This window comes from Ipomoea nil, unplaced genomic scaffold (assembly GCF_001879475.1).
Source record: "Ipomoea nil cultivar Tokyo-kokei standard unplaced genomic scaffold, Asagao_1.1 scaffold1129, whole genome shotgun sequence".
NCBI lineage: Eukaryota > Viridiplantae > Streptophyta > Magnoliopsida > Solanales > Convolvulaceae > Ipomoea > Ipomoea nil.
In genome coordinates, this window is record NW_017617557.1 from 1,279,192 (window position 1) to 1,299,014 (window position 19,823).

The 19,823-nt window shown below is 34.1% G+C and overlaps 2 protein-coding genes across 2 annotated transcripts; both read right to left on the reverse strand.

Moving 5' to 3' along the window:
- Positions 1–7,045: 7,045 nt before the first annotated feature.
- Positions 7,046–9,875, reverse strand: LOC109183503 (myb-related protein Myb4-like). The gene is made up of 3 exons (XM_019333608.1): positions 9,664–9,875; positions 9,355–9,484; positions 7,046–7,819 (listed from the first exon to the last, which is right to left on the reverse strand). The coding sequence occupies exons 1-3, from the start codon at positions 9,794–9,796 to the stop codon at positions 7,333–7,335; spliced, it is 750 nt and encodes a 249-aa protein (XP_019189153.1). The 5' UTR covers positions 9,797–9,875; the 3' UTR covers positions 7,046–7,332.
- A 5,290-nt stretch (positions 9,876–15,165) lies between these two features.
- LOC109183500 lies at positions 15,166–16,126 on the reverse strand. The gene is made up of 3 exons (XM_019333604.1): positions 15,812–16,126; positions 15,320–15,611; positions 15,166–15,224 (listed from the first exon to the last, which is right to left on the reverse strand). The coding sequence occupies exons 1-3, from the start codon at positions 16,124–16,126 to the stop codon at positions 15,166–15,168; spliced, it is 666 nt and encodes a 221-aa protein (XP_019189149.1).
- Positions 16,127–19,823: the final 3,697 nt, after the last annotated feature.

Genomic DNA, 19,823 nt, shown 5'->3' on the forward strand with positions numbered 1-19,823 from the left:
ACTTCCTACCGCGCCTCCCAAAACGACCCCAAAACGACGTCGTTTTGGGAGGCGCGTGGCACACAGTGCTACGCGCGCCGTGGTGTAGGGTATAACGATTGCTATTGACTCTATTACAAGGTAGTATATGTTCGATACTTTCTCTATCTGTTGTAGCCATAATGTTGGCTGACAAAGATTTCTATCTACTATCTACTATATTAATAAAAAGCTAAGAAAGTTGGGCCTATAATGGGAACTAAAAAATGTTCGTCCAACTATTCGATAAAATGAATGGTTCATATTTGTATTTTTTTATTTTCCTACTTTACCCTGTGGCGGTAATAATGTTTACCGGATATATTTTATGTATTAGTAAACATAGACAATTGTATTGCTATGGTTTGTGTACAAGAAGGAAAATATTTGGTATACTTCTATTTTATACTCTAAACTTGTACTCCCGCTCACTTGTTTTTTTATGTGGACACTTTTCTGTGGACCCACATGATGAAAATAACAAATCATGGTTTGCCACCTCAAGGAGTAAAAATGATGGAGTAGAATTTGGGAGTCCATATAGTAGAACTCGTACAAGAAACAGAGTGTGTCCCCCTCTTGATACATAGGGTTAGCATTTATACTATAAACCTGTAACGATTACAATAATGATAGCAACGGCCTCCTACTAAGTGACATTGTCATCCATAATTCTTATTTTTAATGAGGCGGTGCTCTTAATGCTTTGGCACTTCAAACTGTTCCATCTGTTCTCTGCCCCTGACTGTTGTTTGACTGCTTTGATGAGTCACGCCCACCGAATCGGATCTAGTACGTTGTCCAATTATTCCGTCACCAACCCTTACTCCTAAGTTGAGATAGTAGCGAAGTCAACTAGAGAGTAATAATAGTGTAAACTCATCGAATATTTTGTCACCATCCCTTTGCCTACAGACTACGCGCGTAGAGAAACATGTTGATTATAATTTTTGAAACATATATATTTTGTATAAATTAGTTTTTTTTATTTATTTATAATAGTTTTTTTTTAATTTATATATTGAATTTTTTTGTGTGTTCATAGCTCACTTTGGCCAGCTGTGGGCCCGGTCAAAGGTCGGTTCTTCTGTAATCTGTAGGGCAGTGAGCGAGGCCAGACCCTATACTGGTAGTAGGGGATAGCGTTTTCGTAATCAAGCCTTGAGCTTGACCAAGAAAATGTCCTTCCGTCGGGTAGCTAGCGTGATCGGATCCCGTGCCGACCCTTAGGGAATAGAGTGTGCTAGTTCTTCCTCTTTTTTTGGGGAACGAGGAGATGCCTCATTCAAATGAGTTCGAAGACACGGCCTCGGCCTCCCACTATGCTAACACAAAGGGCTCCGTGAACAAGAGTAGAAGCAATTTTTTTATTCAACAAAATTGATCACGGCGGACCATGACCAATAGTTACATCAATATTCTTATCGTGATCTTATGCCTTTTAGTTTTACCATTAACATGTTTTTTGCGTTATGCGGGTTCCTCTTCTAACTCTTTGTCTCCTTCTTCCACGATCTGATCGTATCCCCTCTTTTTTGTGTCAAAGGCAGATGGCTCGGGCCCCTCTCTCTTTCGCCACATTTTTCGGGTTGGCCTTGTTGCCGATGCTTTTGTTGTTGCTCTGGATGCTTCACAAACTAAGTAATGCCCTTTGTATTGAGTATATAATGAGATAAATTTAGCATGTCCATCTTCAAAACTCAACACCAACTTATACACTCATGTGTGTACAATGAGCTCAATCGAGTGGCAAAGTTCGAACTCCCACTATGTCGTTGGAAGCGACACCCAACACAAAACTATGAACTTTTATGTACACGAGGAACGTAACTCACCTCGGTGACAAGATTTGAACACTCACTTTACTGCTAGAAGTAATATCCAACACTAAACTATATACTTTTTGCATTCGCAATAATAATCCCAACCTAGGGTGCCAAGGTATAAAATTTAACTCTTAGGAGGCGTTTGGTTCAGGTTATATTACATAACCATGGGAATGTGACATTCCTGAGCTTAGATTCCTATGTTTGGTTCATACTATCTGAGGGAATATAACATTCCTAGGGAATAGAACATTCCCTCCACATAGGATTTTAGGGGTCGTTTGGTTCACGGAATGTCAGATTACCTTAGGGAATGTTAGATTGCTGGGAATGTTAGATTACTGGGAATGTTAGATTCCTGTATTTGGTTAAAATTGGGGTATGTAATATAATCATGTTTGGTTTAGGGTTATCTTTTATACACACTATAATATCCTTAAAGATAACCAAGGTTATCTTGGTTATCTTACATTACCTAAGATTTTGAAGGGAATCACATTCCCTTCAAAATCCTATGTGGAGGGAATGTGACATTCCTTGGGAATGTTAGATTCCCTAAGATAATATGAACCAAACACTGAAATGTGAGCTTTGGAATGTCACATTCCTTTGGTTATGTTATATAACCTGAACCAAACGCCCCCTTAAAGGAAATGTGATTCCCTTCATTTTCTTAGGTAATGTGAGATAACCTTGGATATTTATAAATTTTGCTATTTTCAATTCATTCTAATTATTTAAAAATATATATTTTATGTTAACTTTTATATATATATATATATATATATATATATATATATATATATATATAACCCTAAACCAAACATAATTATATTATATACCTCAATCTTAACCAAACATAAGAATCTAATATTCCCAATAATCTAACATTCCCTAAAGTAATCTAACATTCCGTGAACCAAACGGCCCCTTATCAGTGAAAATTAATTTTACATGCAATATATCAATCACTAGATTACTGTTTAAGCTCTTTTATCATTCTATCTGTTCAATCAATCATTAAATTTATTAATGTTAGATGACATGACAGGTTACAATGCAACATGACATGACAGGCAATACAGCGGTACGTGAATACATATCCTTTGTATTATTTCCTTTTGTCAGCATTCGATTAATTAATTATTTCATTAAACAAATTATATACCGTTCAAGGGTATGCACTGAGTATCATCATATATAATAGTTCATTAATTATGTAAAAGAGGTAAATTATATTATACTATGAAGGTCATGTGTAACGAGGTCGATAAAAAGTGTGTTGGCACAAATCTAACTCGTGTCATTTTGTTATTACAATGACCATGTATTGTTTTATTACACAGACATATTTTATAATGCTATCAGTTGCATTTTGAAATACAAGCAATAATACAATTGTTTGATGGGGTACTATGGCCCAGCAATCATTATTGTGTGGACCATGATCCACACAAGCTGTGTGAACCATATTTTGTATGTTATAAAATAATGTAAATTTAGTACAAAAATAATGTATTTTTAGTATATAAATAATGTACATTGTATTCAGGAAAAGTATATTATTTTATATAATGTACATTCAATACACAAATAATATATATTTAGTATATTAAAAATGTACTTTTTGTTATGGTCCACACAATAATTTGCCATGGCCTAGGCAATCGGCCCAGGAGTAGTCTATTTGTTGGGAGTGGCAGGTGTTCGATGAAGGCCCAAGTATGTGTGGCGGACCAGTCAAAGTTATGGAGTAATATTTATAGCAATCGTTATACCGTGCACCAGGGCGCACATAGCAATGTGCGTCCCTGTGCCTCCCAAAACGACGTCGTTTTGTATTTTGTTATAAAATTATGTGTTTTCAAGTATAAAATTTTGTACATTCGAAACAGGAGATTTTTTATCTTTTTAAAAAAGATTATGTGTTTTCAGGTATAAAATTATGTGTTTTCTATTATATAGTTATGTACATTCGAAACATGGGAATTTTCAGTTATAAAATTTTGTGTTTTCAGGTATAAAATTATGTGTTTTCTATTATATAATTCTGCACATTCGAAACATGGGAATTTTCAGTTATAAAAATGATGTGTTTTCAGGTATAAAATTCTGTGTTTTTTATTATACAATTCTGTACATTCGAAATATGAATTTTTTTAAAGAGGTTAACAGTAAATACGCGAAAAAAGTACAAAACGACGTCGTTTTGGTCCAGAGCGCACAATGCACTGTGCACCAGCACAGTATAATTTGCCTATTTATAGTGACGATCAGACATCACTAAAAGGAAGACAATTATATGACGTCTAACATTTATGGAAGGACAATCAAGTCAACATAAAATAGCTCTACTTTCCTAAATATTTTTTTTCTTCCCTAAACTCACCTACTATATACATTCTAAAATATTCCACTCTACTATAAATACTCAATTACCATAAGACCATAATTGGAAACAAGCAAGGGGCATCCTCTTCATTCTTCCCAAGAGGTTGAATCTCCAATCCTAAGGGTCCAACAGAACATCTGAGAGGATGTAAACCATGGTAACAATCCCTGATCATCTTTCCCAAACTTCACCCCTATAACCAGTTGAGCTGCTCATGCAGAGACATCTTCTTCATCAATCTACATCATAATTGATCATCTTCATCGACCCGACCAATATTGCAAAATTCCATAAAATAGCATGAACCTAATGGCTCTCTATACAAAAAATGTACATGTACAAGATTACTGCAAAGATAATGGATTTTGACTTGACACCCAAAAAAAAAAAAACACTGTGATTGTTACCTTTCAATTTTTCACATTAAAAAATATTGTGTCTAATTTATTTTTCTTTTATCTTATTTATTTATATTATATTTTGTCACCTGAACGGTTGTATTAACCCGTCGACAACTAGTCAAAACTAACCCGTAAAACTAACAACAACTTAACGATTTACAGGATGATACAAGTCTATTCACAACATTTTTTTCAACAAAACAAACCAAATCAAGACATGATTTTCTTTATTTGCAAATGAATTCCATGTTTCACGTACGCATTGCAAATGGCATGCCATCTTGGAAATTAAAATAATACGTAGTATTAGTCAAGAAATTGAATGAATATTTCTTGATTGCGATGTCGACAATGTTACATTCAATATCATTTGTTCAAACTTGTAAAAGTAATTCACCAAACATATTAAACCATGCATAAATAATTTGGGGCAACCTAACAAAATTGGTCAAGGAATTGACTTTGTAACCGCAAAATGTTATCTATTGGCTTTTTTGGTTAATTATAGACAATCTAAATTGATTTACCTTTTTCTAATTTTTTTTTTTTTGGCTAATATCACAACGAAGGCTTTCCCGATACACAAATAATTTTAAATGTAAATTGTTTAAATATCGATCGTCATTTTTATTTATACTATGACTCAATGTTGTAAAAATCCCGCCTAAGCACCGATTAATCGGCGCCTAGGCGCTAGGCAATGGCTGGCCGCCTAGCGTATCACCATAATCGGTGGTCTAGGCGCCTGACCGGCTAGGCGGCCGACTAGGCCGCCTAAGTGGCGTCTAGGACTCTAGGCCGCCTAGACACTGACCGCCTAAGCCTCCTAGGCGCCGACTAGGCGTCCTAGGCACCGATTAGGCTGCCTAGGCACCAAATAGGTCGCCTAGTCGGTCAATTAACTATTGTTCTATTCTTTTTTTAAATGAGTTATTTCATTCAAAACGACATTGTTTTGAGCCAAAAAATCTTAAATTACCAAGTGGTTTGTGGTGCACTGGTATCCGATTGCTCCTTTATATGGGAGGTCTAGGTTTTGAGTCTCAGTGTAGGCGTAGAAACCCTAAATTGTTCAAACTCAACTCTATAAGTTTTGTAGGTTAATATTTAATAGAGAAAATTTCAATTTTGGTCACATGACTATAGGGGCATTGTTAATTTCAGCACCTGACTTTTAAAAGTGTCAATTTAGTACCTTGACTATGTAATTTTTGTCAATTTTGGTCACTCCGGCCAAATTGACAGTCAAATTTGACCGGAAAAATTTTATCTAGCATTTAGTCTATAATCTGAGGGGCAAAATTGTCTTTTAATCCTTTCTCCTAATTTTGAAAATATGGTCCGAATTAAGCCCAAGTGATGTTGACCCGGTTCGTCTGTTTATGTACGGTCAAAGCATCAATCCCTTGCCGGAGAAGACGATAGAGAGACGCCGACGTCGTCACTCGTGGCGCCGCAGGCAAAGACTTCAAAGAGGAATGAAGTAGCCGGAATAGCAGAAAAAGAAAAAGATGGGAACGAAGTAGCGGAAATAGAGAATCCAACGCCGCAGGCTCCGATTTCGTCGACGTCATTCGTGGCGCCAGCTACCGCTTCCCTGCCAAGCAAGCTATCACTACTTCTTTATTTGACGAGCCGCAAGAAGACGATGGTAACGAAGCAGTGGAAATGGAGTATCCAACGCCACAGGAATTTGGCAACGGATGAAGTGTTTTCTGGGTTATTCCCTTAAGCTTGACATTGAATTTGGCAATGGAATTTTTTTAATTTTGAACATTGAAATTTGAAATTAATTCCAGTTCTTGACATGGTTAAGCATCGGAAATTGAAAAGAATTTACATGTATTACTATCAATGACTACCATTGTGTTTGTTGTTTCTTCATCAATCGTCATCTTCCATGGCTTCCGGCGTAGTCAATCGTCATCTTCCATGTAGCTTCCGACGACCATGAAGGATTGAAAATCGTCAGATTGCCGGCCAAATTAAATGAAGGATTTTCATGGCTTCCGACAATTTTCAATCCTTTCGCCAAATTGCAGACCATGAAGGGTTGAAAATCGGCAAACCGGCAATTTGACGATGGACTATTTCGACGGAAAATTTTGTGCTTAATTCGGACCACATTTTCACAATTAGGATAAAGGATCAAAAGACTATTTTGCCCCTCAGATTATAGACTAAATGTTGGATTATATTTTTCCAGCCAAATTTGACCATCAATTTGGCCTGAGTGACCAAAATTGACAAAAATTACATAGTCAAGGTACTAAATTGACACTTTTGAAAGTCAGGTGCTGAAATTAACAATGCCCCTATAGTCATGTGACCAAAATTAAAATTTTCTCATATTTAATATTTTAGTACTAACTATTAAAGTATTAAATAGTTTATAATTATTAAGTCTTAAAATATTAAATAAATTTTTTACAAATAAAAAATACACGGGCGCCTAAGCGCTGATTAATCCCCACTTAGGCGCCCTAGGCGCTCCCCGAGCGCCCGATGAGCGCCTAGCGATTTTTTCAACCATGCTATTTCGAGTCATATTCGTAAAATTGGACTCTTACTAGAGATGACACACCATTTACAAAATTACAAGCTTGTTTCTGATTTTTTATTTTTTATTTTTTATTTATATTTTGTTAAATTTTTTAAGATATTTAATATTACACCTATCGGTAACACCGGCGTGTCAAAGTTCCGGCAACACCGGCAAGTTCTCCGTCTTACTAAAAAGGCGATGCCAGAATTCTACGCTGGAATTGGTCTCGTACGTCTCGTTCTTCGTCGAATCAAAGCGGCTCTCTCCGTCAACCGTGGCCGGAAGATCACCGGCATCACTGGAATTCTCCGACGAAAATACCTGCGACCAAAAACTCTCGTCGACTTCCGGCAGATCACTCTGCAATAATACCGCGTCGGAGACCACGCAGTGGCTGGAAATGCTGCAGTAGGACGATGCGTGGACGTCGGTCGAGGTTGTCGTCGAGGAATGCGGCGGAGAGCTCGGGGTCTGGAGATCCATGGCGAAGGGTTTCAACGGTTGGGATTTGGATTTCAAGCTGGGCTGCGGCGGAACAAGACCGTAGTCGTTTAACCGTTTCTTCAAACGGGTGTGCCATATGTTCTTGATTTCGTTGTCCGTACGTCCCGGCAATCTTGCAGCAATCACGGACCATCTGCAAATCAATCACGGACAAACTTTAATTATTAATTACTCAGCTCCTAAATTAATCAATATAACTATAAATTTGAAACAAATTAAATATTAAGCGAGGAAGCATGCATTAGAAATGATATATCAAGTCCGTACATGTTTAGCTCACTGGTTTAGTAGACAGTATGAGAGAAGAGATCAAGGTTTGAACCTCGACAGCGGTGTGAAATTATGTCCAAAATGGACAAATCCATTTACATTTTCCCAAATGCTCTATCGGACCCTTAAAGTTGAGAATTCAGCTTTTTAAGAGAAGAAATGATATGATATATCAATTCTAGTATAATTTTTGTCGGAGGTTATTGAATATTTTAATTAGCTCAATACTTTGAACTTAAACTCAGATTTCAAATTGACACAACTTGGGTGCAATAAGCTAGCAAGTCATCACCCAACTTGCCTAGGCTAGTAGTGAACACAATTGGCTAATTAACTAGTTTTGCATGACATTTGACACAACGTGATACATAGCTTGACCAAAAAATCACCATTAGCAATTAGAAGATACTAAGGTGTTCGTTATTATGATATAGGTCAATTTTAACTTATTTGGCCACTATTAACTTGTTGATTTAGTTAACAAATCAATATAAGTGTTTGGTTAATTAACTTTTTGTAACTCCAAAATGCTAATAAAATTCAAAAAGCTACTCAAAGCAACTTTTTCAATTAGCTTTTTGAGAAAAGAAATTATACCAAATAACTAACAACTAACAACTAATTCACCAAACACTTTTCTACAACCAGCTAATGTTATCAACTAGTTATACCCTCTACTTAACTCAATCAGTTAACATCTAACCGCTATTTACCAAACAGGGTAAACAAGTTGAACGAAGCTAAGTATAAATAATTATATTCTATAATAATATTTCAGGACACCTGGCCCAACATCTCATTTAGTCATTTACACTAACTAAAGTTGCTTGTTTTTTAAAAAAAAAAACTAAAGTTGCTTAGTTTTTTCCGATCTTAGTGGTACTAGAGCCTCACAAGTCACAATGTCTATTTTGTATTCTAATCTAGTAATAAGGCCATACTCTTTACTTCTCGACATAGTATAAATACAGATCTCTATTAGTACTCTCAATTCAATTTAGACTATCGATATAAAATAACTAGAAAAACTTAATTACGAATTATTTAGAATATAAAAATATATATTATATTATTTAAACATCCAAGTTGTAATACAAAAACATCACTATTTTAATTTATAATACACAAATATTATACTCTGTATATGCTCCCCATTTAAAAATAATTGAAGTTAACTAGCTCGTGATCCACGTTTTTGAATTTTCTTGAATAATAATTATTTTGATTAATTGGAAAGTTTACTGTCATTATTTGAAAGTGAGAGATAAATTTAACTGGCTTAATTGAAAAAATATATCGTGATTACCAAATTAGCTTTCTGATTAACTCTGCTAAAGTTGCTGAGAAATATAATACAGAGTAATTATTAATTAAAGTATATAGTATATAAGCAATCACCTGTTTCCTAGAGCTTGATGCAGCTTGATAATGGCGTCTTCTTCTTCATGGCTGAAGTTTCCTCGTTTGATGTCCGGTCGCAGGTAATTTATCCATCGGAGTCTGCAACTCTTCCCGCACCTCAACAAACCTGCCGGCGGCCATCCAGCAACATATATAACATCAAAAAGAAATACATACATATATAAAAGCCGCTAAAACTACAGTACACATTTATAATTTTAGGAGTGTTTGGTAAATATCTGTTATTCTCGAGAGATCGGGATTAGGATCGAATCCCGGGCAGAACGATATGATGAATATGCGTACCGGCTCGTTTGGGAAGAGCTCGCCAGTTGCCATGGCCGTGTCGGCTGATGTAGTCGACGAGGATTTGGTCTTCTTCCTTGGTCCAGGGACCTTTCTTCAGTCCCATCTTCTCACAGCACGGAGATCTCCCCATCTTTTCACTCTCTCCGGCGACCGGCCGGCCACCTCACTGTGTCACTGATATTGCTCTCCGCTCGTCTTTCAACTGCGCCATTCAAACTTGTAGCTCACTATATATACAAGCACCAGCCGGTAAATAAAGGCCCACGTTTATTGACACAAACAATATAATAATATAATTAACTTTTTTTTTTTTTTTCACTAGAAACTAATTCAAACTTGGCTTAAGTCGTGTTTATAATTTGGCTATTACTCACGAATGAAAAATATAGTTCGAAATTCTTTAATATAGTGAATATGTACAATAGTTCGCAATTATATTGACCTTTCACTTACTTTTTTTTTTTTTTTTTTTTTTTATGACAAGAAAAACTCACAGTTATTATTTGAGAGTATGTACAAGGTAAATATCGTTCTGTGTAATAGCCTGTAACTTATATGAAGTGAAACTAAATATTAGACAATTATTTTACGTTTTCCTTGTTATATTGGGTTATGCAGTTGTATACTCTGTAATTTATATAGTGTATTACTCTGTATTAAATAAGTTTGAATTCAAGTAGCTTGTAATTCAATGACACCTCTGTGACTCTTCCAAATGGGAGGTCACAAGTTCGAACTTTAGTGATAATATTGATTCTTTGTGCTTCAATTGAATCTCAAACTGAATTACCTCTCATTATTTTTGCTTGAAGTCTTGTGAGTGAGGTAAAATTATAAATGTATTCCAATTGACTAACAAATTTCCAAATTATTATATATTAGCGTCGCGACATAGTCAAATTTATACATTTATTTTTGAATGTTACTAGCTCTATTACATTTATACATTTATATTTTATTTTTTGGTATGATTTTAACTATGTACACAATATATGTTATTACATTGCGTAATTTCAAGGAAAGTAGTGGACCACATGTGGTGCACCACCTTGTGAGACACAATTATTTGTGGTCGGAACATTCAAATAACACGTGAGATATGTGTATATATAAACAAATAAATAAATTTAACTGATTGAATTATGAAATATAAGGTACAAATTTTCGTTATTTGAAAAACCTTCGAAACATCAATTGAAACAATAAACGTTTCGTCGTATGATTTAAAGGTTATGACTAGAAGTGATAGTGTTGGATTTCAAATTTTACTGGAAGTATGTATGAGAAAAAAGTTTAAGAATGCTTGAAGGTCTGGATTGGATCTGGCCAATCACTAGTGGGCTAATTGCGTGACTCACAATTTACTTCTGCAGTGATTCTAGGGACATGGTCGTGTGGCCTACACTACAAATAATATTCTGACTTACCAAGTTACTAAGATGGTTATTCTTGTGAGAGTTGCCTACTAACTTTCTGAAGACCTTGTGGTCTAATGGCACCCGGGTTGCACTCCCATATGGAAGGAAGTGAGTTCGAACTTTAGTGGAGGCGGCATTGACTCTTTGTGATTCAGCTGGTTGAGAAAGTAGTTTATGAATAGATAGATACTACATTCTAATAGTACTACATTCTAATAGAGTCAGTAAAACCATAACACACTGACACCTATAACAGATACTACATTTTAATAGAGTCAGTAAGACCATAACACACCAACACTATAACTAAAGACACCTATTACCTATAACACCACCACCACCCCAGTTGACACCTATTACCTATAACACCACCCCAGTTGCTCCTATAACACACCAACACTATAACTAAAGACACCTATAACACCACCAGTTGCTCCTTCACCGCTGCAGCAATCAATCTCAGTCCACTCTTTCTTCAAACTCTCGCTGGCATTACCATCTTTCTTTCCTCCACACGTAAGGAAGCCCACTTTTTACACCAAGACCTAAATGATCACAAACACTACCTTAACACACATCCCGCTCCATATATCTTCCACACTTTCCCACCTCAAGTTAGTAGTTGTAGGAAGAATATCACAAATTGCTCTCCACAAAAAAGTCTTCCATTTTGGGGTACCTTCATCTTCTATATAGTAATCCCTTTATCAAACTCTCATGGTGTATGCTCATAAATTCCCATAATATTTCTATAGGCCTTCTTTACCATATAAACTCCATTGGGGTCACCCAGCCAATACCATGAGTCCTCATATCCAGGACTTATAGGAATTCTTATTATTCGACTCACATCCTCATCATTAAACAAATCTGCTAAAATATGGGGATCCCAATTATTCGTGTGCTCATCAATTAATCCCGTCACTTTGGCGTTTCTTAGCTCTTCAGGCATGTCAGTCTGTACCAGTGGGCTGGGATCATCTGACAACCATGGGTGTCCCCAAATTAAAATTGTTTTACCATTACCAATCCTTCTTCGTACCCCCGCAACTACCATATCATGTGCTGCCATAATACTTCTCCAAGCATAACTCGGGCAATTTCCCACCCTGGCATCAATAAATGAGGTATGAGGAAAGTACCGTGCCTTATAGATTTTTGCAACAAGGGAGCTGGGGTTAGTGAGGAATTGCCATACTTGTTTTCTGAGTTTTTTGCACTTTTGGTCCCACGACTATAGTGGCACTAGCAGAATTGATCCACGACTTTTGAACCTTGCAATTTTTGTCCACAACTATTGATTTTTTTTTTTGCAAAAACAGTCCTTCCGGTCACTTTTCCGTCAAAATTTCACCGGGAAAAAAATTCTTCATTTCTAACCGGGCTAAAATTGACATTTTACTTATCTAAAAAAAAAATTGACATTTGACTACATACTAACAATATTACTGAGCGTGCAAGCTGTGAGCTTCTCCATTTTCTCTCATCCTGATGAGTTTCCATCTCATTCTGAGTGATGAGCCCGGATAACCCAACTAGCCCGGGGAACGTCACGGCCGCTCCGCCGCTTACTGACAGCCCTGCCTGCTCCAGGAACTCCGCCGCCTGTGGCAGTAGTATGTAGTCCAGTAATATTGTATGTAGTCAAATGTCAATTTTTTTCTTTTAATTTTTTGAGATAAGTCAAACGTCAATTTTAGCCCTGTTAAAAATGAAGAATTTTCTCTCTGGTGAAATTTTGACGGAAAAGTGGCTGGAAGTACCATTTTTGCAAAAAAAAAACATTAGTCGTGGACTAAAATTGCAAGGTTCGAAAGTCATGGATCAATTCTGCTAGTGCCACTATAGTCGTGGGGCCAAAAGTGCAGAAAACTCATTGTTTTCCTAACATAGCCAAATTGAATCCCCTGAGATCTTTAAAGCCTAACCCTCCAAACTTCTTAGGAATACTTAATTTATCCCAGGCTCTCCAGTGAATTCCCCTTTCTAAACCAGAACCCCACCAATATATGTTCATAGTCATTTGGATTGATAAGCAGACTGTGTCAGTGTAACACTCCCATTTTCCAAAACCAAATTAATTTATTAAAAGGCATTTATTTGATTTAGATTTCATTATTTAATTGCGGAAGCTAAACAAAACAAGGAAAACGGGATGCTACCGCCACGTTTAGATAACAGCCTATATCCAAACGCACAGGCTAAAAACAACCCATAATTAATACTAGTTCATTAAGTGTAAAATTACAATTGTCTAGAAACAACTTCCAAATTTTCTAACAAAATAAAACTCCAAAGCTCTAAAAGATGAATCGCTCTCATGCTCGAAATGTCATACAAGACGTACCTGCAAAAGAAACTAAAGGGGGGACAAATTCAGCATACAACAGCTGGTAAGACTTACTCCACCCTGTAAAACATTTTACACATAACACATAACACCTTGGAGCACATAATTCCACATTAACCCCTTAATCGTATTATACTTGCAATATTCCCTCCTACCATTTCTTTACATTTAATTACCAATTACCAAGTCAACCACATAATAAGTATAAATTAAAATTCATATAACGTTCCAGAATTTACCATATCATCAATTAATTTAACACAAAATACAATAACTTCCACGTTTGACCACTTTTCCCAATATTAGGATTTAATCCTTTATTTACCACCCAAGTCAATGAGGAGGAAAAATACAAGGCAAGAGCCATTACTTCGGCCCCAGTGACCAAAACCAACCAACCAGAGACCAACCCAGTTGGCACGAGATCAATCCCTTAAGTATGCATACCCCCATTGAGAGACCAACCCCAATGGGTAGAACGAATTCGATTGTGAGAGACCAACCCCACAAGGTATATAAAAATAATCCAGAACCAAATGTGAGAGACCAACCCCACACTGGTATCCATAATCAAATTGTGAGAGACCAACCTCACGAGAAAAATCCAAGTATAAATCCTCCATGACCAAAATGAATTAAATATAAGTTTTATACCAAATAATTTGTACTCTCCACCATAATCAAATATATATAAATATATGTATAACAATACACCGATTACACCATTTATCATTCCATCTACTAAGTACTCATACCATGTACTAATATGTATTACTATAATATATAACCTACGCACAAACTAATTGATATGCTTGAAATGTACATATAAACAAGTAATATATGTATTGATACAGTACACCAAATACACATACATAGTAATGCCCTTTAACATCGTACAGATCAAAATTATATGCACATCCTAATCAAACATTTTAATCAAATCTATATTTCTTGAAGTTGAAATATACTTATATTATCGAACATGGAATTAATTCGAACAGCCCAACAACATACGATGCACTAATATTACATATACATACGAATTAACATATATGGATTATTAAACATATATTCACGAATTACGATCATATCACATGTACCCAAACATACAGATTAAAAGTCCGTTCTAACATCTATATTATTTATTCAAACAATTTACATAATAAACACGTTTTTATGAAGATCACGAGCCACATAACAATTATTCGAAAATAATAATGAAATTGATTTTTGAGAGATTAAAAATATTTTGCACATAAATATTTAGTAAAATCAGTTTTTGATTTGGGGTAAAAGGACTTTGAGTAGACATAAATCTTACCTAAATTCTGAAATCAACACAAAAGCCCTTGAATCAAATCCTACGGTCGCTCCTCTGTAAACTTTCTCCTTCAAATTGATAAGAAGATATGTGAATTGACTATGATGATTGGCGATGTTTTTTTCTGCTGGTGAAGCCGATTGAGAAAAAAAAGAAGAAGAGCGTAGGCTGACGAAGAGGGGAAAGGATTTGGAGTCGGCTGACCAACAATTAGGTTTTTTCCTTTTATCTTTCTTTCGTCTGCCATACTAAGTATACAAATATATATATATATATATATATATATATATATATATATATATTAAAACTTAATTTAACAAAGTTTTAGCCGTACTGGACATAAACATATGTACTAAAGGTTTTTTTTAAGACTAGTTACTATTTTATATTAGTATGGGTTTAGGAATATATTAGGACGATCCCAAGTAATAAAATAAAATTTGGATACAAGGATTAAGTGATACAGTGCCTAAAAATATGAGGTATCACAGTCAGGAATTAAGAAAACACTCATTGAAAAAGTAGGCATTGATTGTGCTACACTTTTCAATAAAATTTTCTTACCTGCCTGTGATAGCAATTTCTTGTTCCATGAACTAATCCTTTGCTTGATTTTATCCTCAATATAAGCGAACACCGCTCTCTTATTCCTCCCAATAAAAGAGGGTAATCTCAGGTATTTTTCAAAGTTGGGCGCCTGGTCAACCTGCAAACATGCCGCCACTACATCCCTGTCATCCTCCCTGGTGTTCTTACTAAAACAGATATTAGATTTATGATAATTCACTTTCTGTCCTGACAACTCCTCATATCGCCCCAAACATTGCTTTATCACACCTGCCTCCTGAATATTTGCCTTGAAAAACAACAGACTATCATCTGCAAAAAAAATAGATGGGATATTGGGGGGGTCCCTCTAGCCACTCTACAGCCATGTATAGAACCAGCCATCTGCAATAACATAGACAAATCCTCGGCACAAATAATGAATAAATATGGAGAAAGTGGACCTCCCTGTCTGAGACTCCGGGTTGGGGTTAATTCGCCACTTCTAACGCCATTTATCAAAATGTTATATTGAACTGTAGTAACACATTGCATTAGCAGATTAATCCAACGATCATCAAAACCCATAACCTCAAGCATCCTTCGCAGGAATTGCCATTCCATTCTATCATAAGCCTTTGCCATATCTAATTTCAATGCTCCCCAACCAGTTAGACCACATTGTTTTCTATTTAAATAATGCCCCACCTCCGCAGTTATAAGAATATTATCAGTAATAAGCCTACCAGGAATAAAAGTACTCTGGGATTCTGAGATCAGATTCCCCATAAGTGGTTTCATTCTATTGGCTATTACCTTAGCCATAATCTTATAAAGCACATTACTTAGGGTAATTGACCTCATATCAGCCACTGTCTGTACATTCTTCTTAGGGATTAAAATAAATCACATTTGTGTTATTTAATCTTTCAGGGAACGAACCAGAATTTAAGTAATCCACAATAAAGCCAAACACGTCCCCAACAACAATATCTCAAAACTGTTGGTAGAAATCAGAGTTCATACCATTCAGTTATGATGCTTTGTCAGAGAACATAGTAAATAAAGCACTCTTGACCCCCTCCATTTTAAAGCGTTGTAACAAAGCATTATTTGGACAGGTGATAATGTATTACGACCCAAATTTTTCAACATCACATGGACGGCGGATGGATTAATTAATTTAATTTATGAAAACTACATCTCAAGGGGTTCATTAGTTGCATCATTTTGATAACCTTTTTTCACATTAAATTATTTAATGTTCTTTTCTAAGTTTAAATATAAAATGTTACATTGAATATTTAAATATAAATTTATTCAACTTTTGATCTTATCAACTGCATTAACATTTTTACTTGAGACGATAATTTCACATTTAATTTTCGACTATTGTAACATTATCGCGTTTAGTTATATTTTTAAATTTTTTTTATTACATCTCTGATTTTCATTTGTATTTTTTTTCTTTTTTGGTGAAGTTGACTTACATTTGTTTGTCATAGAGAGAGTTAACATGTAATTTCATTATTAAAGATTATGAGAGTAGAAGAGAAATTATATGTTAGGGCAAAAGGTTAAAATGATAAAATTACACGTTAGGCGTTAGCCCTCTTCTGTCAAAGTTGAAAGTACAAAAATTTAAATGAAACACTAAAATTTTAGCAAGCAAATGAAAGTTAAAAGGGATAAAGTACAAATAAGCCACCGAACTATTTGGGAAACAGCAATTAAGTCTTCGAACTCAAATAATCTCCAAATAAGCCATTGAGCTCAGAAAAAAAAAGTAATTAACATTTTTAACAGGTTAACTCCAGGTTTTTGCTGACTGAATTGCCAAATGTTTCCTTTATTTATGTTTTTCTATTATAATCCACCTACATAGTGATATATTTTAAAATAAGTATAATCAAAATAGTTTTGTATTGTCTAGATCTAATTTATTTAATTATTATTATTTTTTAAACATAAGATTAAGTGAAATAATAATAATAAATAAATCAAATCTCAACAAGACAAAACTATTTTGATTATAATTAATTTAAAATATATTACTATGTAAGTGGATTATAATAAAAGAAACATCAATAAAATAAACATTGGGTAATTCAGTCAACAAAAATCTAAAGTTAACCTGTTAAAAAGGTTAATTGCTCTTTTTTTTTTCTAAGTTCAATGGCTTATTTGCTCTTTTTTTTTCGAGTTCAATGGCTTATTTGGGGGTTATTTGAGTTCGATGGCTTAATTGTTGTTTCTCAAATAGTTCAGTGGTTTATTTGTACTTTATCCCAAGTTAAAAAGGCAATGTAGTAAAATTAAAAAAAAAAAAAAGATTAAATATGACAATAGCAAAGTAGTTGATTACTAAAAGTAAATATTACTCTTTTTACTTAGGAAAATACTACGTAGACTCTCATTTTCTACTCACAAATTCTACTGTCACTCTCAAATTCTTATGTGAACACTTTTTTAGGGGTTCACGTGATGGAACTAACATATATAAAACTAACATATCTTTATTTATTACATCAAGGAGTAAAATTGAGAAAGTAGAATTTGGAAGTATACCTAGTAGAACTCTTTTACTGTTTAGTATTTCTTTGATTTAGGAAAACTCTTTAGCATGTCTAACTAGTGACAAAATGTGTCAAATGAATTAAGTTCTTTGTTTCAAAAAAAAGTTAATTCCAAGAGTGGTTCCTTAACTATTGATGCTTATCAATTTTTATTCTAGATTCTTCAATTGAAAGTTGAAGATAAAATAAAAATTAATAAATATCAATAATATAGTTAACGGGTCATTTATGGAATTAACAAACACACTAACCTTCTAGCAATTGCAAAATTAATCAAAACATGAAGAGAAAATATATTTAATTGATTTTACCAAGGACCTTGTGGTCCAATGGTACCAAGTTAAACTCTCACACGAGAGGTTGTGGGTTTGAGCTTCAATGATGCGCTATTAACTCTATGTGCTTTAGTAGGTTGAGAAAGTAGTTATAAATCGATACTGTGACTTGAATCAATGCATGTATTAGTAGGTTGAGAAAGTAGTTATAAATCGATACTGTGACTTGAATCAATGCATGTATCATGCTGAAAATTACCTGAAAATTATGGAATTTTCGACCAACAGAAAGTGATCTTAAATCAAGTCGAAAGCCTTGTTCTGACCATTTTTGGTATCTGAAAAAACCTCTGTTGCTATTTCCGACCACTTTTTGCTTTCGACTTGATTTAAGATCACTTTCAAATTGTCAGAAATTTCATAATTTCCAGCTGTGTATATAGAATAGATATAATCTTGCCATTGAAAAATGTTATGTTGTTCATGCATGTGCACTTACTTACGGTTATTGACTAGAAGTCAGGCCAGAGATTACAAAAGTTTGTAAATATTTTCAAGTCACACATGAAAATTAAATGTATAATCCACAACTAAAAATGAAATTGACATTATATTTATTTATGAAGATAATAACACATGATAAAATTTAAAATATAGGTGCAATTGTGCTAAGAAAAAAATTGCATTTGTGTGAGACCATCTCACCGTCTTAATCTGTGCGACGAATCGAATTTAGGACAAATTTTGTTTTACTTATGACAGAAATCATAATACATATTACAGAAAATTTAATATTAATTTGAAATAAATAAATTGTTACTTAAATAGATTTGTAATATTTATATGTGAAATTGTAATAATATTTAGGGTAAAATGATTATTACTAATGAAAAAAATATTGTAATATTTATAACTGAAATTGTGATACTTATACAGTTTAATTCTAATATACATATTGTAATAGTTATATGTGAAATGTTACTTTCAAAAGAAAGTGTAATACTTATTATAGATAATTTAATATCAATTTAAATTAAAAATAAATCTTTAATTATGATAGTTATTGTAATACTTATATATATATATATATATATATATATATATATATATATATATATATATATATATATATGTGAAATTGCGATATTATTAGATCATGTTTGGTTAGATGGATAAAGTTTATTTGATGAAAACAAAAATTTCCTCCTTTTGGTTCATTGAAATTTTTTTTCCACATGAAAATGTTTTCCTTAGTTTTGACGAAAAAGTTTTTCAATGGGAGGGGTGATATTTTTTTAATGCTACTAACTCTATTACATTGTAGTAGCTGTTCAAACATATTTTCTCGATCTCATGACCTCCCACATAGAAGAGGTCACTACATGCCATCTAAGCATAAGGTGCTTGGCGGGTGGTATTTTATTTTCCATGAAAGTTGGAAAAAAAGTATTTGGACAATTTTGCGCTTATTACTTTTATTACCATTATTACTATTTAGGTGCATTTTAGTCATTACACTCATTATTCCTAACTATTCAAACTCCAACCAAACAATAAAATCAATCCCAAAAATTCATTTTTCACCAACCAAACCATGAAATCAATCTTCTTGATAATTTATTTTTCATGAAATTTCAATTTCATTTTCTCTCAAATATTTTTCGTGAATCA

Excerpts from the sequence above, each read along its gene's own strand:
- LOC109183503 (XM_019333608.1), bottom strand. The coding sequence starts at position 9,796 with ATGGGGAGATCTCCGTGCTGTGAGAAGATGGGACTGAAGAAAGGTCCC. Across the intron at positions 9,485-9,663 it reads AGCTCTTCCCAAACGAGCCG|GTTTGTTGAGGTGCGGGAAG; the intron begins GTACGCATATTC and ends GGCCGCCGGCAG. Across the intron at positions 7,820-9,354 it reads CATCAAGCTCTAGGAAACAG|ATGGTCCGTGATTGCTGCAA; the intron begins GTGATTGCTTAT and ends ATTGATTTGCAG.
- LOC109183500 (XM_019333604.1), bottom strand. The coding sequence starts at position 16,126 with ATGGCTAAGGTAATAGCCAATAGAATGAAACCACTTATGGGGAATCTG. Across the intron at positions 15,612-15,811 it reads ATAACATTTTGATAAATGGC|GCAAATATTCAGGAGGCAGG; the intron begins GTTAGAAGTGGC and ends TTGTTTTTCAAG. Across the intron at positions 15,225-15,319 it reads GAAATTGCTATCACAGGCAG|GCACTGTATCACTTAATCCT; the intron begins GTAAGAAAATTT and ends TCATATTTTTAG.